General features: G+C 31.2%; 1 protein-coding gene across 10 annotated transcripts in view; it reads right to left on the bottom strand.

Moving 5' to 3' along the window:
- Positions 1-23,865, bottom strand: part of LOC115878386 (phospholipid-transporting ATPase IA) — a 76,945-nt gene that overhangs the window by 13,399 nt on the left and 39,681 nt on the right. For 7 of the 10 annotated variants that reach the window (XM_030894872.1, XM_030894868.1, XM_030894877.1 and 4 more), the window contains 18 exons: positions 21,065-21,221; positions 20,786-20,969; positions 17,964-18,124; positions 17,707-17,904; positions 13,635-13,912; positions 13,471-13,574; positions 12,231-12,452; positions 10,429-10,655; positions 10,254-10,376; positions 10,022-10,200; positions 8,667-8,905; positions 7,992-8,147; positions 7,643-7,860; positions 7,435-7,589; positions 7,102-7,379; positions 6,932-7,050; positions 6,586-6,720; positions 6,427-6,525 (listed from right to left, as the gene is read on the bottom strand). In XM_030894872.1, coding sequence (XP_030750732.1) covers positions 6,427-6,525; positions 6,586-6,720; positions 6,932-7,050; positions 7,102-7,379; positions 7,435-7,589; positions 7,643-7,860; positions 7,992-8,147; positions 8,667-8,905; positions 10,022-10,200; positions 10,254-10,376; positions 10,429-10,655; positions 12,231-12,452; positions 13,471-13,574; positions 13,635-13,912; positions 17,707-17,904; positions 17,964-18,124; positions 20,786-20,969; positions 21,065-21,221 — 3,232 coding nt within the window. Of the gene's footprint in view, positions 1-646; positions 679-3,611; positions 5,231-6,426; positions 6,526-6,585; positions 6,721-6,931; positions 7,051-7,101; positions 7,380-7,434; positions 7,590-7,642; positions 7,861-7,991; positions 8,148-8,666; positions 8,906-10,021; positions 10,201-10,253; positions 10,377-10,428; positions 10,656-12,230; positions 12,453-13,470; positions 13,575-13,634; positions 13,913-17,706; positions 17,905-17,963; positions 18,125-20,785; positions 20,970-21,064; positions 21,222-23,865 lie in introns of those variants that run through there. The other 3 variants (XR_004049511.1, XM_030894874.1, XM_030894876.1) reach the window with 2 other exon arrangements.

Here is a 23,865-nt window from a genome sequence, read left to right as displayed (position 1 = left end):
TCTTCTAAAATTACAGTAATGTACCTACCTTTAAAAATTTTCGTTATAACTAAAAAAACTTAAAACTTTAAACTATGCTCGCTACCGTAGTTGAACTCATCTAAAAAGTTTTACGAGCTTCAATAATAAATTGTAATACAAGTTAGACCTTCTGAAGATATCAAAATATTTACTTTTTTATTTTTAGAATTCTCATAAATTATACTTTCTAGCACTTTTAGAATAATTATATAACAAATTTTTCATGTATTCGTATTTAAACTCGTGTATTTATTTAGTCCGCTGTTTGCACTATTCTCCGATGAAGCCGACCAGCGGAGAATGCACCAAGCCAATAGTTAATAAGAATTAAGTTTCAAAATTTTCTACCCTGACTGAATTGTATTGCAACTGACAAATTTTTGTGTAAAAATTTCTAATTAACATATTGCATGCATTACAATTGAAACGTTTAAAGCAATAAAGCAGACAGCAACAAAACATGCATCCCTATATACATCCATTTGATTATAGTATTTTATATGGAAATTAATCTTTTTGAACCACAGAATATTATTTTTCTCAGTCTTTTTGTAGCAAAGATATATTTTGCCACTAGGTAGTGTGTTAAAAAAAATATAGGAAGTATACCGAAATTCATACTTACATATCGCAAACTGCTCCAACGCATGCATGGGTCTTGCAAACAAAATAAATTATTATACTAGGACAACAATGAATCAATACAATAAAATGATATAATTCACATTTTTAATTCAAGCTAATTCATAAATGTGGTTATGTACGAAAAGCAGCATTTCTACTCGTGATTAAAAACGATTTGCATTTTTTATAACGCGGTACACAGCATGATCCAAAAAAATGGCGTCAGCGATGGCTATGAAATGATTTGATCATGAACTATGACATGATCATTTTATAGGTAAAATTATATAGGGAATGTCATAGATCGTCACTTCCAAGCCAACTGGACGCCGTGTTTTTTTCGATCATACAGTAGATAGGTATACTGCTAATGTTAGTTAATTTATTTCGTAAAAATGAAAAATGTGAATTTTGACCATAGAATTTTAAAAGTAATAAAATAAGTTAAATTATATTGAAAATAGCATATTGGTCATAATTGGAATTACTATAATTTGTTTTTTACTGAATCAGCAAAAAATAGTATCTGGAAGTATTATCTGAATTACTTTTAAATATCTATGATTCTTACCATGCTATGACATTTGGGTTAAAAATAACAATTTATCAGTAACATAGAAAGTTTTAGTAAATATCAGTAGAAACATGCAAATATAATAGGAGTATTAAATATTAAGGTGTATGTATTTCAAAACGCGGAACATTTAATGTTAAAGAATTTACATTATATTTGGTATTAATGGAATACGAATATTCTGAATATCAAATACATATATGTTAATCATATACAGGGTCTCCCACTTAAGATGGATACAAGCCAATATCTTGTTTGTTTTTTGAGCGATCTTTTTCATTTTTGGCAGGAGGCTGTATGGCTATAAGACGTACATTTTGCCCAGGGTAAGAAATGCGATACCTCATAGACGTACGTTTTAATGGGGTTTGATATTTTTCGAGTCAAGAGTAAACTACCCTAGGACAGTATTTATTTCAAATCTGATAAATTATATTGAATCCTCCTTACCCAAGATACTTACGTTCTAATTTTGATAAATATTGATACAGGGTGTGTTATTAAAATAAGACATTTTTATTTTTATTATTTTTTTTAAGTACTTACGACGCCGCTGGATAAACAAATGGTTTATTATCAATAACCCATTATAACCAATTATCAATTAATAATCGATTTAAGTTTGCAGATAAAGATATAAGTTCGTTATAGTTTTATAAATCTTTGTTTAGAGCATAATATTTTTCAAAGTTAATAGTGATTGTTTTAAATAACTATTTTTTATTTTTTTAAATATTCCTCAATAAAACGAATAAAAATCATATTTCAGATTCCATTGAAAACTGGGTTTTTAAATTATTTTTGTAACTCATTTTATTCATTTGTATTAGCAAACTTAAAAAACAATTTTTTAAAGTAAACAAAATAAATTGAAAATATTTATTTTTTTTGTATCGTATCTTAATTATTATGGAAGCTATCTGAAAACTTAAATCGATTATTAATTGATAATTGGTTATAATTGGTTATTGATAATAAACCAGTTGTTTATCCAGTGGCGTCGTAAGTACCTAAAAAATAATAAAAAAATGTGTTATTTTAATAACACACTCTATATCAATATTTATCAAAATTAGAACTTAAGTATCTTGAGAATTTATTAACGTACGTCTATGAGATATCGCATTTGTTACCCTGGGCAAAATGTACGTCTTATAGCCATACAGCCTCCTGCCAAAGAAAATAAAAGATCGCTCAACAAACAACTAAGATATTGGCTTGTATCCATCTTAAGTAGGACACCCTGTATGTTTAATAAATAAATTTTCCATTCTGGACATCAACCAATTTGTTTGACATTCAATTTTACACTCTACGAGAACAAGAAAAAACTACATAACTACTAAATACAGATTTGTATATTATATAACTATATTTCTGGGATAAAAGCTAAACTTTGGAACGACAATAGTCTTAGAACAACTGGAAAACTGCTTTGAAAAATATATGCAAAATTGATTGTTCTAATTTTGTGCTAATATTTAGTAAATTCCATATATGTATATACACTATATACAGTCAAAGCTCCTCATTTTTTTTGCAGAAATACATTTTTTTATTAAAAATTGGTATTGTAAAAAAGAAACCCAATTTTGTCAGTTTCTCTCAATGTTGTTAAAAAATAAAGAAATCTAATTATTTAAAAAGATGATGTAATGTTAAGTGCAATTCAATCACCAATTATTAAATAATGTAATATTGATATAATATAAAATCTATAACGCCTAATAAAACGAGAAATGTTTGTAAAAATGATTCTTGTCGTAATATAACATTCAGAAGCTTTGTCTGTATCATAATTTTTACATTTCAGGATTGTTAGTTTAAAGTATACAAAAATATTAGGGTATTTCTACTAATATAAAACCATATTAGTATACAGAAACAGACTTATTTTTAATGTTAATATATTTGTGCGTGATTAATATTTTTATCACCCTGTATATACTCGTATAACTTAATACAGAATGTTATGAGAATATATCCATTACCCTAATTTGCTTATCAATTATGTGTAATAAATTCAAAAACAAACAAATCTTGGATTTACTTTAACTAAAACTATATCGTCCTATTGCTGCCAAAAGTCACTAACTAACATTTTTCCGAACAACCAAATTCAATCACTAACTATGGTTTGAATCGGAGAATCGATTGCAAATGTCATTAACTACGATTTCTGGCTATTTATGTTTTATTTTAATACCGAATAGTTACTAACTATAACATCTTTATGCAATGCAATTCATCTTTAGACGCATTTTTCTCGGAAGTAATAAAAAGTAAGTTAGTGAGTTTTGGCAGCAATGGGACGATATTATTTTAATATACCTAGTTTTAGTTATTAACTTTTTATTTCACTATCGAATTAGGAAAATTATCTGACACCCTGTAGAATAATTAATGTAATTGCCTTAACATTCTGTAAGTATTAGTTAGTATCTACGGAAGCACTACCTTGGTCCCTTAATTTACACAGCCTATACAGAACCTTAACAATATTCCTTATGATTTTCTTCTAATAAACTCTATAAATATTCTAATAAAAATAGTATTTTATGAGTAAATCAAATAATTTAATTGAATTAACATATCAAATATGATTTTGGATCCAAACTAAATACAGGTAAACCTCGATTTACGAACTTCTACCTCTTTAAGAGATGACTATATTAATTTCTAACTTTACTGCTATATGATATATTCTCTTGCTGGATGGACTATAGAGGCTTAAGGATATTATCAGTAATATTAACATTTTTGAACTGCATAAACAATGGCGAAATCATTCCTTTTCTTGTAAAATAAAGAAATTCCGTAGTATTTTGTAGGACGATTTTTTTAAATCTTTATTTAATTTTATATTTTACTGTAATTTAATTACTTTAACAAAACATTTTTTATGTAATATCATGTTGATTGAAGAAATAAGATGCGCAACTTTATGGGCGATTTCGTAGCACAAAATCTGTGCGAGATGTAGCTGGCATCACCGTCATGATGTCTGAGATTTAATTTATCTCTGCGCCGCTGCGCGCTGATTTTACAGACGCGGTCGTTTACAGCGCAGCGGATAAAGAATATTGTAACGTAGTTCTACTGTCAGTCGACAGAGTGGCTGGTTACCGGAGACAGTGTTGCCAGAACTACGGATTAATCCGTAGATTTACGGATTTTGGGTATAGTACGTTAATACAGATTTTCTATCATTAAACAATTTAATATAATATTACATGATTAAACAAAGAACGGCGTCGGAGTTGGCTTGAAAATAAAGATCGCTGTTATTTCATATGTAAAATAATATGGTAAATGTCAATAATCGTCATTTTCATACCAACTAAACGACATCTTTTGGTTATAAGACATATTCAGTACCTATAAAAGAATATTTATTTTTGTTGTTTATTCTATGTTTGACACAACTAAATTTTCAATACATAAACACGGATTTTTCATCCAAAAATATATTCGTCAAACATATGACAGATATTACACGTTTTAATATGGCAACACTGTCGCTTTCAGTTCCACACCGTCTTCGATAGACTTTCGCTGGCCGAATTAGAGAAAATAAGTGTTTTATGCGTTGGCCGCAGAACGATTGGTGTCTCCATCGTACAGCACTTGAGACGTAAGAGGAAATCAAATCAGCCTCGTCACGAATTCGCCCATTAGGTTGCGTATCTTCCCAAATCTTTCAATCAACGGTAATATTATTATAAATATCCCCCTAGAGTTCCTATATATTTGGATCTCTAGAACTTTTCGTTATATAATAGCTTAATAAAAATGTCTAAGAAAGATAGTTTTACTCTAAAATCGAATGAAATGTTCATAATACGAGGTTTGCCTGTATAAAAAAGCACAAAATAAATTTAATTTTTATATCTTGATCGAGAAACTTGAAATTGTCCAGAACGGTTCGTCTACTAGGCCTGTACCACTACGATCTTCTGAGGTCTAACGGTTTTTTGGCGTTTCCGCATCCAGTATTTCATAGCATTATTTCTATCGTAAAAAATAAAAGAGTTCGAACTGAATGTAGTTAGTTAGCTAAACACGAAGACCACAATCTATGCCACAATCCCACACAGATCAATATCAAAACGACGACAAAGATGATAACTAGAACTAACCGTTGTCGCTGGGCTGACGCTAGAGTGCGCTGTGTGCGTGCCTCACACTCAAAAATCGTTAAAATGTTGAATACTTTTAAGTTACAAAAATATAAAAAAATACAAATAGGTTAGTACAAAAATAAGTGAAACTATTTTATGTAAGAAAGAAATACAAACTAAAAGTTAATTTACAAAACTATATCTTTCTGACATAATATAGTTTTTTATCAACACCAACTTTTCTAAACAATCAAAGCACTCCAGTACCAATGTCTAACATGCGTAGATAACATTATTGAGAACATCAGAACATAAAATAAAATATTGTATATTCCCTTCAAATTTCAAAATGGTTGTGTATAAAATTACTCTTATATATTATAGGTTGTTATACAGGGTGTTCCAGGCTGGGCGTGCATTAGAAGTTTCTAGAGAACCACAATATCTAAATCGAAGATTTTTTGCACATCATTGTTTTACAAAGAGATCTATCGATAAAAAATATTTTCAATATGGCGGCACTTCCGGAAATAGCGGAAGTTGACAGCAACTTTCTTATTTTAAATGAGTTTATTATTTTTAAATGAGAAGATTCTATGAATATTGATGTTAAACACTCTACACCTAACATTAACCGTTTTTGAGAAAAAAAAATATTCAAACCTGTCAAAAAAAATTTGTAAAGACTAAAAGTCAAATTTAGTTATTATCAATCTTTTTCAAAAATTAAATTGTTAAATGTCATATAATAATGGCGGTAGCTGTCATGGAATTGAGCGATTAAAAAACTATCATAAATCATTTGTTTCAAACGGAAACCCACTTTTTTGTTTCACTAGTGAAAAGGTTTACCAATTCGTTACTTTTTGAGTATACATGTTCCTATACCATATCCATTACTTTCTGTTTCTAAAAGTAGTTTAGTCTCTTTTAATAAGTAGCGCGTTATTCCACTCTATTGGCTTTTGTTAAGAACAGATATTTTGATTCATGATCTAGTAGCAATAATTCCAAAATTAAAAGGAATATACAATATTATCAATAGGGATTTTATAAAATGAAATCCATAGAAAGCAATATACTTACGAATTTTTCGAGTCCCCCCTGTACACATCTGGATCCCTCTTTCTTATTTCACTTTCTCTTATTATATCTGTTGGAGTCTTAAATACAGTACCCATAATTCTGGGTTGAAAATTATTATTCAGTTAAAATTCTAAATTAAATGTAAGAAATTAAACTTACACTTTGGTTACAAAGTCTGGTACAATTGTGATCACAGGTATCGCAAACAATCCCAGCCAAAATACAGCCGTGGAGAATAACATGATGTACATCCCGCACATGACACTACCGATTGGAATTGTAGGCCAAAACAAACTAAAAATAAAGTTATATTAGAATAAGTTAAAATAAAACAATCATGATTCATCTAAGTTTATTAGAACACCAGTAAAGAATTAAACATTTTAAGTATATTAAAATAATACTAGATTTAAAATCTCAGCAGTTTATTGCTTATGCAATAATATCCTTAACTAAAAACTATACAAACAAAAGAACAAAAAAAAAAAACAAATAAAAAACTTACCTATAAATTATGACAAACAAAAACCATAGAACTATTGATCCCCATATAGCACAATGTGTCGGCCAAGGCCAATAATTTGTTATCAAACCAGCTTTCAAACAAACAGTGACGACAACATACTAAAAGAAAATAGTATTAATTTTTACTTAGAATTTTTAGAGCGTACTTACGGTGTAAACACAATTTCCAAACACTAAATACCCTCCTTCTTTTCCGCTTATCCATAATATATCATAACGCGCTGCCAACATAGGCAGCCAAAATAATAACGCCGAATGCACTAACGAGTTTATAATCCATAACCAAAATACTTTTATATTAAATAGTTCACCGCTTTGAGACGGCTTGTACAACTCCGGAAATGACATCATCCTCTCAGCGCTACAACTCCTGTCAAACAGTCCCATCGCCAACGGCGGTAACGCAGTAAAAAGCACATTATATAAACCTGAAAATTTTAAAAATAATATATATTTTTTTGCTAGACCCTAAGATTAGATTACCTATAGACCATCTTTCAAAAACAATCTGCCCCGACCATCCAGAATAGATAGCGAACCACAATTCAATAACATAGAGACAGATATTTTTGTAAAAACTATACAAAATCAGCTTGCACATTCTAGAGTAGTTCCAAGCGCCGTGCACCAACAATAACCTATTAAAAAATACGTTAGCATTGAAGATTTTGTGTAATGTTATAAATATTACCGCAATAAAAATCTGAACTGTGCTATGCTATAATCACTGGCACAGGCCGCTTGTAACCCTTCTACTCCCGATATGCCAACTCCGACGTGGGCTTTTTGAATCATGGCAACGTCATTAGCCCCATCGCCGATTGCCAGAGTGACAGATTGAGTGTGTTTCGTGACATATTCGACAACTTCGGCTTTTTGCATTGGCGATACCCGACAGCATACGACAACCTGTTAAAGAATGAGTTAATTAATTACTTAACTTTGGTAGTTCTAATAATATCAAATGAAATGCTAGCATTCCAATGTTTTTTTCTTTTATAACAAATAAAGAGTATACCTAGTTACAAGAATAAACTCACCTTGCAAGATATGCATAACTTTAGAAAGTCTGTTCGTAGCTCACACGTTAACGCATATTTAAGTGTTTTGCCATCGATAACTAAAGCAATTTCATTCTGCTTTTCTAAATTTTCACCCAATTCATCACAATGTCTCAGAATTGCTTCTCTAACACTCTTAAAAGAAAAGAAAATTATTAGCAGAAAAAAGAATATCCTCATATACTAGGTTTGGTCATTTTATTTCTGTGGTCTGTATTTTAATGCATACGACAGAGATAAATATATACAACCAGTTGACAGACAGAGAGACAAAATAAAAAGCGGCATACCATATTGCCAAAATAAAAAGCGGCATACCTATTCAATACTGTTCATTTTTGTCAGACAGTTGTTTAAGAATATATTACATCTGCAGTAAAATTGTGAACCCCTAATTATGAAAAAAGACAGTTCCAACCCTAGATGCAACATTTTTCGTAAACAACTACTTGTGCGGTTTGAAATTTTGATGCAAATCCGGCAATACCGCATAGAAGAAATGCATCAACCTAACTTTTATCTCTTTTTTATTTAATCTGTCTACATCACTATTTTACACGTTAAAACCCAGATCACGCAGTTTCGATGACCAAATCGGTATATTTCACCAAATAGTTCACGATAGTTTTACGTCGTTTATATGTCATTACTTACATCTAATCCATCCTCATTCAGTATAATAATTTGCATGCCCTGAGATATCAACTTGCACGAATATCCAATATTAATTGCTGTTTCCTGTTTGTCTCCCGTAAGTACCCAAATATTTATATCTGCTTTAAGTAATGTGGCTATAGTTTCAGGTACACCTTCTTGTAATTTGTCTTCTATAGCGGTGGCGCCGATAAGTTTTAGTTTTCTTTCTATCAAATTAGCAGCTTCCTCGATTTTCTCTATAATAAGAAACAATATTATGGAAAGACTGCAATATCCCAGCGCAACAAATTAAAATTAGTAAACACATTGATCTTTTCTCTTGCTTATACATCTGAGACCTGGGCTCTGAAAACTACAGACGAAAAATAGATGCTTTCGAAATGTAGGCCTACAGAAGAATGCTGCGAATTTCATACACAGAACATCGGACCAACGTATCAATTCTAAGGCGGTTGAAAGTTAACACAAGACTTTCAACCAAAGTAAACCAGTCATACCTTAGGTACTTCAGGCACATTTCGAGAAGAACAGATGGACTGGAAAAAATCATAATCGAAGGGAAGATCAATGGCAAACGATCAAGACGAAAATCTCTGAAGCGCTGGCGCTGGGTGGACCAAACCAAAGAAATTATTGGTCACGGCCTGCAAGAGGCTTCTATAGCCGCTCAAGATAGAAAGGGATGGAGAACAACGATCCGAGCAATTGGGACATGATGACACCGTACCCTTTCGAGAGTTAACAGACGAGAAGAAGAAGAAGAAACAATAAAAAGGTATTTATATTGTAAGTATATTTTAGAATCTAGATGGCTAACAAAAATCTTTACTAGGGCAGGCGAAAGAGTTCAGAAAAGTAAAATACTCGCTTAAATTCATGACAGACCTGATAAACAGGAAGAGACAGAATCTGTCAAAACTGAAGTGGGTCTACCAACAGAATATTGTCAGCTTAAGAGCATCCGCACACGAGCCGTCTGGCTTTTGAAGCGGAAGCGTCTCCAACCCCGAGCGAATCTCCCTCTACTCTACCTTTGTAGGTAAATAATAGTAACAATCACTTCGACTCCGCGTCCTACCATTATTTACGTAGGAAGTAGAGTGGAAGGAGATTTGTTCCAAGTTCGAGACGCTTCCGCTTCGAGTTTGCGACGACCCGTGTGCACAATCTAATAGGCATTGGAGATGATAGGATAATCAAAGCCATGTTAAGATTCTGTCGACCAGAAGAGAGATAATAGACGGATCTTTGTACTAGGCGATGGTACATTGTCATATTGTCGTCTTTACGTACTTAAATATAAGGAGATACGGAATCTGTAACAGATATTCATCTATCCAAATTTAGATTACCTTCCCTATGTTGAATACTGCAACAAGCTCGGTGATATGACTGTTTCCAATCGTCGTAATCGCCTTTCTTTAATTCCGTGACAGCGCAGCATAATGTTCGCAAACCTTCCGTTGCAAATGATTCTAAATGTTGCAGCAGTAGCTCTTTGTATTCTCTAGATGACGCATTATTATCTAGTCTAAAATTAACGATCGCTTACTTTAATAATCGATTTTATAAAATTTACTTTACCTTTCATATATCACAGTATCGGCGCCTTTACAATAAAGCTTAATTTTGCCTTGAGGGTCCTTTACAATTACAGACATCCGCTTTCTAGCTGATGTAAATTCTAATACTGTCAATACTTCATAACTAAAATTGCCTTTTTAGTAATATAAATGTTATTAGTTAATTTAATACATGCCGTTCTTTAACACCTAATGCCATAATATCCACGTAATCGGGCGTCCTACTTTCAAATACATAACCAAACTTAGCAGCGCCATTTACCAAAGCTCTTTCATCGGGAGAAGCGGCGTGGTAAACCATAGTACCGTCAGGCATTTTTTCAGGAATTACCGTATGACAGACTGACAGTAAAATGAGAAGATCTTTGATCAATTCGGCGTTTTTATGTTTCTCTTTCAAATGCTAAAAAAGTATAATTTAAAAACTACTACGCTATTATTAGTGGAGTGCCCATAGACTTTTAGCTCGAAATTCAATTACTGTGAATATATTAATGTGAAACCTTCTGTATTGTGTTTTATCGATAAAATACTAAAATGTTTACCCATTTTTTTCGTTGCTTTTATTTTTTTTATTTTGATTTTTTTAATAAGTTTAAGTAAATTTATTGAAATAAATGAATCTAATTTTTAAGTTATACCTATTCTGCTTATCATTGAAAATTTTGATTGAAATCGAATTATACAGGGTGGCGCGTCATATACGACGCGATTTTTGCAAGGAGAACAAAAGTTGTATTAAAGTGAAATTTTGTGGGCTTATGTAGGTCTATTTAAAAAAGTTACACATCAAAGTTGTGATTTTTGTAAAGGAACACCCTATATATTAATTTATTTTCGGATTCTAGTAAAAATTAAAGGATTTTCATTAGAAAAATGAGCACCTTAAAACTTTGAAGTATTTTAAAGTTTAAGATATTTTGTTATAGTGGGCCGATTTTGATGACTTTTTAAGCAGTATGTAGCCAGATTATTTGACTTTTTAGTATCTCTTTCTAAATTCAAAATGAAACTTTCCATCTGTTAATTATACGAGGGAAAACAAAATGTTGATATTTTGGTGGAAGTTTGAAACACCCTGTAGAATATGTTAAAACAGCAAGAAATTTAAAAATCAATTTATCCTCTAGATACATCCTTTTTTGATAGTTTGTTTTTCGGTTCTTCTCATTAACTTTATTTTTGTTGGAGATATTTGCTTTCGAAGAAGACACTAACATTTTTTTGTAATTTTTACATTAAAATCATGCCTTTGCTTTCAGTCCTAGTCAACAGATCTAGTGGTCCCGAAGCAGACCTTCTTGGCATAAGATTTGATTCATTTAGTTTTCTTCTTATAGTCCGTTAGTTAATATGTACGTTCTTTAGGTGCAATTAATTATAAATTTGAAAAGCTCGCAAACGGCGGTTTCTTAGCGATAAGAAGTTCTCATACGAAGGTTCCTGGACGTCTAGATTGACGTCCTCATGGATGTGGTCATAATTCAGAAACCACTCAGTATACTCTATGGTATTAAGGTATTTTTGGAATCGAAATTCACTGCACAAATATAAAGCATTTCATTTGAAAAATTAAAACTTAAGTGTAAACATTTTTTTGACTCTTTGAAATGTGATCTACCATCAAACACATATTTTCTAAAAGGTTTGGAGTCAAAATCTCAAATAGAAATCCTAATACGGAGCTTTTTCGGAACACGAAACCATCTTGTATGTATGCTTTTGTATATGTGTGTTTATTTAAATACTAAAGTGAAAGCAACGAATTTAAATAGGTAAACTTTGTAATATATCTTATTAACAATACAATGCAAAACGTTTTATAATAATTCGTTCACAGTAAAGGAATTTCGAGGTTTGTATCCCATAAGAGGCTTAAGGCACTCCACTATATATTGAGGAACATCATTGAAAAGAAAGCATAAATTATTAAAAAATACGTTAAATGTTGTTTGTAATTGGCAGGTCTGTTACTTACTTGTACTAGTAACGAATCATCAGGCGTATCTCCTGGTCTATAAATTTCGTGTCCAACAGCACACCTCTTAAATTCCATAATATTTCTGGTTAAGGTGCCCGTTTTATCTGAAAAAATATATTTCACCTGCCCAAGTTCTTCATTTAAATTGGACGTTCTAGCCATAGCTGGTGTATCAGTTTCTGCATGATACATCTCTATATCAGTATTTATAAATATAGCCTAAAAGTAATTTTTGTTTACAATGTGTAAGATGTTTAATTATAATGAAGTATTCAAGGATGTTTTTACATTAAAATTAACTCTGGTATAAAACCAAAAAGATTTTTTAATTATCATGTATGTATATCTAAAATCAATATGTAAAAGTGAAAATTAATCTTGACACATTACTATTTGTGTCAATATTTTTTACTATAGTTTGTCGAGAGTTGCACAATTCAATAGACTATGATTCGCATATTAATATAAAACTTAATCAGTATATTTATATAACTGTGATTGACAAAAAAAAATAAGAACATTAAACAACAACAAACATATTCCAAACTATTTGGACAATAATGTTCTCCTCAATGACAATGTTAATTAATTTCCAGTACTGTTTAAAATTTAATAAGCATTAAAATCTTACAAAATTAAACATTGCTGAACACGAATTAGTTTAATAAAGTTTCAGCACAAACACGTCTGATACTAAACACTATTATTGATAAAATATGAAAAACAAAAATGAAAAAGCAAAATGTCTTCAATTCTACAGGGTGAGTCTTAAATAAATGCAAATATTTTCAGGACTGGTAGATCTCGGTAAAATAAACATATTTTCTTTTAACCGTTTCTCAAATAAGTCCAAAAAATCGAGTTATTTTACTTGAAAATTTGAAAAAAATGATTTTTTGCTTAAATTTTCGGAACCAGTGGATCTTCTCTGGATTTTCTTTCTTGTAAATTTAATCTACTACCTATGGTGCCATATTATCTAGAAATTATATTTTTTAACTAAAAATTTTTCCAAAAGTGAATTTAAAAAAATTCCAATTATCATTTTTTTTTTCGCGAAAAAAAATTCATTGGCGTGTTTCTGGGGAAAAAAAGGATATTACCGATTATTAAAAACTATATTACCTCTAAAAATATTTGTCCTTATTTAAGACTTGTATAAACAGAATACTTCATTAGACTCATATTATGGTAAAATTCGTTCAATATAAACTATGTGGTATTGTTCAACACTTACTTGTATGAATCTTACTACTTCTAACGTTACTTGTAGAGATATGGGAATAAGATTGTTGAATAAAATCAAAAAAGTCAAGAAAGTGTATAAAACATTTTCAGTATCTAGAAATTTAAAATAAATATAAGTATATTCCATCAAATCGAAATCGATAAAACCCTGACCTTGTAATCCAATATAAAAATGATTTGTTCCATTGGCACTTGTCCAAATCACATTAAATACTGTGCAAATCAAACACATGATGAATAACAGTCCAAATAACAGCAAAATTTGAATGTTTGTCATTTTATCTATGGTTGACCTTTTCAAAGGGGCCTTGGTGGAGTTACGCATTAGTTTTGTTTCGTGACCAGTGTAAATTACTAAACCAAAAATCCAAGCGGTATTACGCAACATGGCTCCCCTGAGTAGAATTTGGTCTGGACCCAAAGGTTCATGACTACAAAGACATTATTATAAATTAATATACCGGCTTAGTCATCTAAATCGGTGGTTTGTATTTCAATCAGTAAGTCCTAACCGTCTTCATCTTCTTCAGTTAGGTTAGGTTGTAAAGCGTTAGGGCTTAGGTTAGGGCTAAAGCGTTAGGGCTGAAGGTTGCGTTAGGGTTGAAGAAGCGTTAGGGCAACAAGATAAGCAAATGGCGGAAAAACCAGAATGGTGGTCTGAAAACTTAAAAAAACTTATAGAAGAAAAAAAGCGATCCTACCAGAAATGGCTTAGTACCCACAGCGACCAGAACAGAGAAGAATATGTAAGATTAAATAGAATGGTTAAACGCGAAGTATCTAAAAGCAAAAACAAAATGTGGGAAACCAAATGTGAGAGAGTGGAAAGATATATGGGAGGTACAAGATGTCAGAAGCGTGGAAGACAATAAGGAACCTTAGAAGAGACGGAAATCAAAACAGTAAATTAGAACTTATAACCATGGAAAAGTGGGAAGACCATTACAAACAGTTACTGACAGAAAACAGGATAGAATTCAAACTAGAAGTGCCAGCTTTGAAAAACGCAAAAAATATAGATGATAAGTGTAAACGAGATAAAGAAAGCATTGAAGAACTCAAAAAATGGAAAAGCCGCAGGGCCGGGAAACATTTTCATTGAGCTAATAAAGCAGCAACACGATATATTATTGGAAATACTAGCTGATATCTTCAACAGATGCCTGATAAAAATCGACAACATTCCTGAAGACTGGAATCTGGCGTACATCAGCTCTATGTTTTAAGAAAGGAGACAAAAAAAGATGTAGCAACTACAGAGGCATTAGTTTGACAAGCTCAATGGGAAGGTTGTATGGCAGGATATTAAAAGAGAGAGTAGAAGAGAGCTTTGAAGAAATAGAAGAACAAGGTGGTTTCCGCGGTGGGCGTTCCTGTACAGACAACATATTTGTGTTACAACAAATAATTGAAAAAAGGAGAGCTCGAAATTTGGACACGCATCTGGTATTTATAGATTTAGAGAAAGCCTATGACATGGTGCCTTTGAAGAAATTATTTGAAATCTTGGTTGAGTCAAATGTGAGTAAAACATATATCAATGCAATCTGGAATATGTACAAAAATCCAAAAAGTATGATCAGACAGGGGAAGTTCCTATCGGAATCCTTCCTGACATCAAAAGGCCTCAGACAGGGGTGCAGTTTATCACCTACCTTATTTAAAATATATATCCAGGAGGCATTGAAAAACTGGAGAAGGAAGAGTAGAGCTATGGGAATAGAGATTGACAACCACTGTCTATCGACCTTGTTCTTTGCAGACGACCAAGTTATTGTTGCAGGCTGTGAGGAGGATGCCGACTATATGTTCACGAAACTTGATGAAGAATACGATAGATGGGGACTCAATATCAACCTCACAAAAACCGAATACCTGAAAGTAGGAGAAGAACAAACTGAAGATCCTGAACTACACATACATGAAATTAAAAGGTGTAGCGAATATAAATATTTAGGAAGTATTATATCTGAAGAAGGGAACTCCAAGAAAGATATACATAGCAGAGCTCAACAAGGTAAGAAAGTAATCGGTCTTTTAAACCCTCTCCTGTGGTCAAATAAAACATCCATCCAAACAAAGCCAAGGATTTACAAAGCAATCGTAGAGCCAATTTTAACATACGGTGCCGAATGCTGGCAATTTACAGCAAAAGAAAGAAGGATGGTCGAGTCAGTGGAGATGGACTTTCTCAGAAGAGCATGTCGAATATCAAGGATGGAGCACATTAGAAATGAGGAGATCAGGCAAAGAACAAGGCGAATATATACCAGCACCGACAACATCGAATCGAGACAGCTACTATGGTATGGGCACGTAAAAAGAATGGGAGAGGAAAGATGGCCAAAAAGGGCAATGGAGTATCGTCCCCAAAGCACAAGGAAAAGAGGAAGACCTACAACTACGTGGTTAGATGGAGTAGACCAGTACATGAGAGACAGAGCTATTAAACAGGAAAAATAGCAAAATCGAGCAATATGGAGGTCGAAATGCGGGATGCGGCAGAAGCTGTAGGACCCCCGCTTTATATATATAAGTCCTAACCATTTCTCTCAAATTTGGAAAAAAACACTTTATATTTTTCACTCCTTCTCAGGGTGAATTTAAAAAATCTTAATTGAAATTTATAATTTGCCAAACAAATTGAATAAGAATGTTAAATATACAAATTTTTCAACAACTTATATATATTTTTTAAATTTCTACTATCATCCCCTAGCTTCTAGCCACTCTATCTGGAGTTAATTTTGATTTGAGCAAAAAAAATAGAGATAATTTTTATATAAAATTTGACGCTCCACAACTTTTATTTGAACTTTTTTTTCTAGTTACTCCGAAATTTCGAAAAAATTATTTTATTTATTTATTTCACCCCTTCTCGGAGGTGAATTAAAAAAAAATCTTTCACACTTCGTTTTTAGATCTTTCAAAGTAACTTATATCAAAAATTTAAGTTTTTACCAAAACTTCGTATACCGGGTGCGTCTCAAAATTGGCCCACCCCCTATAACTTTTTTATTTTTTCATATAAAAAAACGATATTTGCTATATTAATATATGACATAAATTAGGATTGATTGACGTATTCAATTGTCTTTGATCACTTCCTGTTTCACCGGAAATGACTACAACTTTTGATTTTTAAATAGCATCCTCGGTATTGTTTTACTTTATTCGACAGAAAATGATATTCTGAATAGAATGACATATCATACATATGTGAACTTTTGACATTTTCACTTAAAAGCAAGTCTATTTTAAAATTCAATTACCATGGCTATATTAAAAACACTAATTCTTAATCAAGGAGCCTTGGAAAAATAGATTTGATCGTCTAATGTTTTTAGTGTCTTTGTTCTTGCTAGTTTGAAAATGCTCAAATCGTATTTTTAATCATATCTAAATTTTTTCAAATGGACCGAGGGTGGCTCATTAGATATTTAGAAAAAAACATTTTTTTACGAATAATTTAATATCACACACTTGGTATTTCGAGTCAAAATTTCGTTACGAACCGCAAGTTATAATTTCAAATAAACGATATGCGCAAATGTCAAAAGTTGACATATGATATGTCATTCTATTCAGAGTGTTATTTTCTATCGAATAAAGTAAAAAAATACCGAGGGTACCATTTAAAAATCAAAAGTTGTAGTAATTTCCGATGAAATAGGAAGTGACTGAAAACAACTGAATACGTTAATCAATCCTAATTTATGTCATATACTAACGTACCCAATCTCGTTTTTGTAACTGAAAAAATAAAAAAGTTATAGGGGTGAGCCACTTTTGAGACGCACCCGGTATAAAGGCCTATTTTCTTGAACTATAAATAGTGTATTTTAGTTTTTAGTCGTATAATATATTAGTTTAGTGCGTTTATAAGGAGTAGCAATACTTTAAAAAGTATGGCTTTAAGAATATTAAATCGGAAATGATTTTGAAATATAAATGAATGAATTAACTGCTCAATTTCTCTCTAATATTAATGACAAGCCAATTATGCTTGTCTAAAAATAAAACGTTCAATTATAGTCAGTCCCTATCTAATATCTAAAAATAATTCCTTTTAAATTTTGTATTAGTTGTATTCCTTAAAATAAATTACTTTATGGAAAAACAAAAATAAAGAAACTATCGGTAATACTATAATATCGGTCAAGGGTACCCCTTTTGATAGTGTAATATTAATCTATGATATACTGTAAGCAAAGAAAGAACTTACGGTTTATTGTATTCCTTCAATACGCCGTTGAATTCATATAAGTGCCTATTGGGCGGCTCACACTCTAACGTGCCGCTTAATTGCTTCAACTCATGTATCGCTGTCAATTTTGATGTGCTAGGCAGAGCTTGGCGAATTTTTAAATTAGTTTCGCCGTCCAAATTAGCCGTTTCGATAAAACTCATGCTTTGGGGTTCGCTAAAAATGTATTCAAATTAAAAAAAATATATAAACGTCCATCGATTAAATATTTCTACCTGGACGAAAGTAACACTAAGTCGGCTGGAAAAAAAGTGTTGTTTACCACTTTGACGATGTCGCCAACTATGACATCCATCCATCGTACGTTAATCCAAACGTCTCCTCTTAGAACTTCCACTTTTCTGTGATTTGTTTCATCATCAGCTCTATGTCTTTTCTAATTAAAAATAGTTTTCTTAAGAAATAAGTAGAAATAAAAAAATGCAGTAATACTTTATTTATAGCAAAACATAAAAAAGACTATAATTAATTTTAAGTTTTTAAAAAATGTCTATACCTATGTGGCGGATTCATCTCTCCAAAAAATCCTATATGGGTATTTCGCCACTGCACTGCAAGAAAATCTATAAAATAAAATAGTTACTTTTTGTAAACACTTCTGCGTTAAACACAAACGGTAACTACTTGTCAGAAGTTATGTTTACAGTTATACAAATTTGTATAACAAAGAAAAAAATGCTTATCGTTTCGGAAAAAATCTTTCCGTCGTCGGAAGCAAAAAAATACAAAGAATGAAGAAAAAAAACTATTTAAAATATTCAAATTCAACTATTCGAGAACACTTTAGTTTTTTAACAGATACGTCTACAAGAAAAACTATTGCTCATGCATCTGTAGATGTTAGTAATGTATGGCAATCGCTTCATTGATTTTAAAGAACATAACATAAATAAACATAACATACGTAAAATTTAAAAATAATCATACAGAAAATTTGGGGCTTTTTGGTTTTACCTTATTAAGTAATTGTTATCAGGTAGTAATTGTTAATTTTGAAGTTTAACTTGATATAATGTCATTTTAACAGAACGTCAACGGTTTTCTTGTAGACGTATCTGTTTTAAAAAACTAAAGTGTTCTCGAATAGTTGAATTTAAATATTTTAAATAGTTTTTTTCTTTATTATTTATTACTTGTATTTTTTTTTGTTTCCGACGACGGAAAGAGATAAACTTTCCGAAACATTAAGCATTTTTTTCTTTGTTAGGCAAATTTGTATAACTGTAAACATAACTTCTGACAAGTAGTTTCTGTTTGGGTTTAACGCAGAAGTGTTTACAAAAATAACTATTTTATTTTGTAGATTTTCTTGCAGTGCAGTGGCGAAAAAGCCATATAGGATTTCTTGGTGAGATAAGTTTTTAAGACACACAGACAATTTTTTAATGACACAGAAAGTCATTTTTACTCCAAACAGAACATGCTACTTTTTTAAATGCCACAAATAATCTTTTAAACAATTTCGTACTTTGAAATAATATAAAAAGATTTAAAAGTAATAGGTACATTGTATGTAATTATATATCGAGAAACTATGGTTATGGCTCGTGGAATTTGACACTTTATGTCAGTTTAATAATATATTTTCGTACTTTTATGCTTAGGCTTAAAAGTACTTTACTTTTATGGCTAGGCGTTTAAATGACTTTTTTATATTGTCAATCAAATCGCAAAAATTAATACTTTCGTGACATTTTAAAAAAATATATTTTTGACAATATACATTACCATTTAAAAGAAGCATAAGCGTTTACAGGAGTTTTTTTACAGAGCCAAGGAGTTTTTTTTACATAAAACTATTCTTATACGTAAAAAACTAGTCTTTTTTTTTAATTTCCAGCATTTTACATGCTCATCCCTGATCCTAACCATCTTCTAAACAAAATTTACCAATCGACGTCATTCAAATTAGCATAAAAAAAACCCGTGTCGCTTTAGTATGGCCACATGTATGGTTAAGTAATTCTGTGGACAGTATGACGGTATTGTAATCGCAAAACATTTTCCGATGCACGTCATCAATCATATCGACATTGACACTAAAGTCTATAAACCTTACTAAATGAAATTTAGGCAAATTTGTTTAAATTTGTTGTATAATTTAAGATACCGAGCAGCTCTTCATTTTACTTTATAGAGCAAATGATTGTAACAGATATTTTATTTAGTTTAAAGCTGCAAAAATTAGGTTTAAACCGAATTTTATTATCGCTATGTTGGTCACATTGCGCCGTGTTCAGCGATGTTGTCCTTTATTATTTGACAATTATCCTAGTGTCAGTCATTATTTTGTATAATATCGTGTTGTTGTTGAATCTTTGTGAGTAATTCTCATTTTTTTGCCTATTTTCATAGTCTTTTTTAAAAATTGCACTTTTAAGCACAAACAGTTCTTTTAAGAAATAAATTTTCGAGTTTTTGTATTGCATTTCTTGAAATTTTATGTTGAAAATATGCCGAAGCATTTAAACAGTCAACGCAAAGAGCTTGTAGCTTCTCTGATAAACTATTTTCAACGAGAACGTGACAATAAAGGTTCTTTATTACCCTTGACTGCAGTCAGAGAAGTAAGTTTGATTGATAAGCACATTATACCACTTTCAAAGCTAGTTTTTATTAACTTCTTTGATTATTACCACTTATGGCGTTGTAAGATGTACATCAATATATAAATAACCCATAATAATGCTTATAATAATCTTCATAATGGACTAGTTTTTGCCAATATGTAAAATAAGCTATAAAACAAATAAATCACTAAAATATTAGTTATTAAATTAAGAATAAAACGTAAAACTCTTTAAAAAATGATATAATAAATATATTGTTTGTTAATTTTAAATTAAGATTCGTCTCATAAATCGATCACAATCTGGCAGCGCTGTCGACATGGCTTGTCACTCAAAGTTGATCACGTGCATCGGAAATTGTTTTGCGATTACCATATGTAATTAAAAATGTATATCTTATTATTATTATTAATTTACTGACAACTTTTAGGTGGAAATTCCGAAAGTGGAGATCTAAATATACCTACTATGTCCTCAATAATTTCTTTGACCGCTGACACTGCCAAGATGAAGATCAGAGGCACTAAAGTGGTGTATCTCCCTGTCGGGGAGACATCTGGTATCTGTTGAAGTAGAGCAATCATGAGAAAAAATATGTTCGCCCATCTTCGAAACTGCTCGAATAGAAAAAGTGGTACAAATCTTATAATGCTGAAAGAAAAAAGAAGTATTTATTAATATCACAGCGATACAGATTAAATTAAAGAAAAAAAAAATAATTTGCAATTAAAAATCAAAATTTTAACCTATATTTGGCTGTTGATATCCTATTATTACAGTACTTGGCCACGGGAGGTTGTGCCCTATTGATAAAGATCACTCGATGCTCTTGCCCCTCAAGGGTGTCTCCACTCGTCTCTGTTTCCCTATCGACAGCCGAAGTAGCAATACCATCATGATCGTCTGAAATGAAGAACAATATTACAACAACAACCACTTACGACCTTAAAAACTTAATTTTTTAGTTAGTTTCTTCACCAAATATTAGGTTTAATGATATTAAGATAAAGATCAAAGAAACATATATAGACTACGTGTTAAAGTCTTAATAATCTTCCGATATTATTTTTCAAAAAAAGAAAAACATGTGCGCCACTGATTTTTTTTTAATATCAAAATTGTATAGGCCGTTTAACGCCAATTAAAAGTTATTTCTTGATATTTTTTCGAATCCGGCCTCCTTGATAAGGTAAACGCAATTTTATTAATCAAAATTAGTATAATTAAAATAAAAATAAAATTAATATATTATATATTTTGCCTAATTTATTATTAAATATTATTACTATTAGTTATTATTACTATTAGTCCAACTTACAGCAATTTCAAATAAAAATATAATGGTATCTATATATATAAAATGTTAATGTTTGTCTGTGTCGTCTCTAATGAAGCCTTGTATAGACTGAAGTAACGACTTGCTCTAGAAAGTTGCTTTTTTTACTAAAAGATAGCTAATTGGCTCTTCTAAAAACTGTCGTCGCCGGGATTTTTTTTTTCATTTAATTAAAATAAAAATAAAAAGTATTTTTTTCCTGTAAATATTTTATTTTCCTTTAAAATATTTACAGAAAAATTAATTTTAAAAAGTTTTAACATCCTGTAGCTCTAAAACTATACATTTCCATACCCATGTTTATAGGAACTTTTTTTCATATTTTTTGATGAGGAATCAAAGAGTATTTATTTAAAACTTTCACAAGTTAATATTATTAAATTTTGGTTGGTATCTATTAGACTTAGATCAAGGCAACTTAATAAAATTGTGTTTATCTCATCAAGAAGGCCGAAATTGGCAAAATATCAAGAGACAACTTTTAATAGGCATTAAACTGTTTACATTATTTCGCCAACAAGAGAAAAAAATCAGTGGCGTACATGTTTTTTTACAAAAATATTCCTGTGATAAACCATATGCACGTCCCTGGTGGATATGTCCAAAGTTTTTTAGCTTTAAAATATGTCGCATTTAAAATAACTTTTACCGCTAAAATTTTATTCTAAACGTTAAAAGTACTTGGAAGAAAATTATAATCAATCGAAAACAAAACCGAACCAAAACAACCAACTTAACCCAAGAACAGTTAACCTAATAGGACTGCTCGTTCAGCCAAAAGTGTCAGCCAGGTGCATGCGAAAACTCCTCGCTTTGTGACGTCATTGTAGTCCTTGTTATGGTTATTAGTCCTTATCCGGAAACCAATAATACACACACGTGCATTATTGGTTGCCGGATGCAAAACGTGAATTATTTAGTTTATTTATTAAAACACCTTATATGTATGCAGTATAGAAAATTAACTGTATAAATCGTATTAAATACTCGGATAATGCATTTTTAAGAACAGCAGTTCCCAGCATCACCTTTTCCAGGCATTCTTTTTAGAGTACTTCCATATTTTGTTTTAAAATAATTAATAAACAATACCGTAGGTACTTAGTAAGCACTTTGTCACAATCCACAACACAAAATGAACGTATTTATACACTCTATAGCTCTAAAAACTTTAAAAACACCTTTTTAACATTTAAAATTGACAAAATAATTAACTCAAAATTTCTTAGCTGTTATTTTTATAAGTTTACCATAGGCAACTAATAATACACACTATCATGACAAGGACTACAATGACGTCACAACAGTCAGCTGAAGCGCGGGAAGAGGCGAACGTACGTCTTAACGTGCGTATTCACTATCCGAACGAACAAACGAACATTCGTTGGTTCGTTCGGTAGTGGTATGGACGGGACCGAATTTTAGAAACGAACGAACAACATATACCCTTTCGTTTTTGAACTCCTTTGATGTACCGACTCGAAACGGATGGTGGAGCAAACGAACGAACGAACGGCCGCATGCGTTCGGTTCCCCGCCCAAATATACCGAATTCCATTCGTTCGCTCGTTCGTTCGTTCGTTTGTTCGGATAGTGAATACGCACCTTTATGAGGATGAGCAATCCTATTAGTTTACCGTTCTTGAACTTAACCAAACAAAGCACAATCGGACCTAAAAAATAAATCTTATTTTTACGTAAGGAATCTCCTCACGAGAGATGGCACATGTTTTTTAAAACACCCTGCATAGCTAAGCATTAATAAACTTAAATTCACTCCAAGCTGTAGCCATTTTGCCAGCATAGCGTTTTTAACCAAAGCTTCAGTAAATAAAAAATGGCATGGCTACACTGCATAGTGCTTAAGAGGCTTAAAAGAGTAATTCATTACAAAAATTATAAAATAAGATTTAAGAATTAATACAGCATTTTTTAAATCGATACATAAATTAATTGAACATTTTCCGTGATTTAAAAAAAATACTCGGAAGCTTATCTTTATTCGATTTAGTAAATCTAGGAGACACGATAAAACATATAATTGTTTTGATCATTACTTAAAAACAATTACTAAGATGTATACGAGTATATTAACTAATTTTATCTAGTATCAAATTATTTATATTTTTCGGAGAATACAAAAGCCCCAGAAGTACTTAAAAATATCATAAAGTATTATGACTTATAGTAAATGAGTCAACTGTCAACTAT

Source organism: Sitophilus oryzae, unplaced genomic scaffold (genome assembly GCF_002938485.1).
Source record: "Sitophilus oryzae breed Bouriz unplaced genomic scaffold, Soryzae_2.0 scaffold_1508_pilon_pilon, whole genome shotgun sequence".
NCBI lineage: Eukaryota > Metazoa > Arthropoda > Insecta > Coleoptera > Curculionidae > Sitophilus > Sitophilus oryzae.
This window is presented reverse-complemented; position numbering and strand designations above follow the sequence as displayed.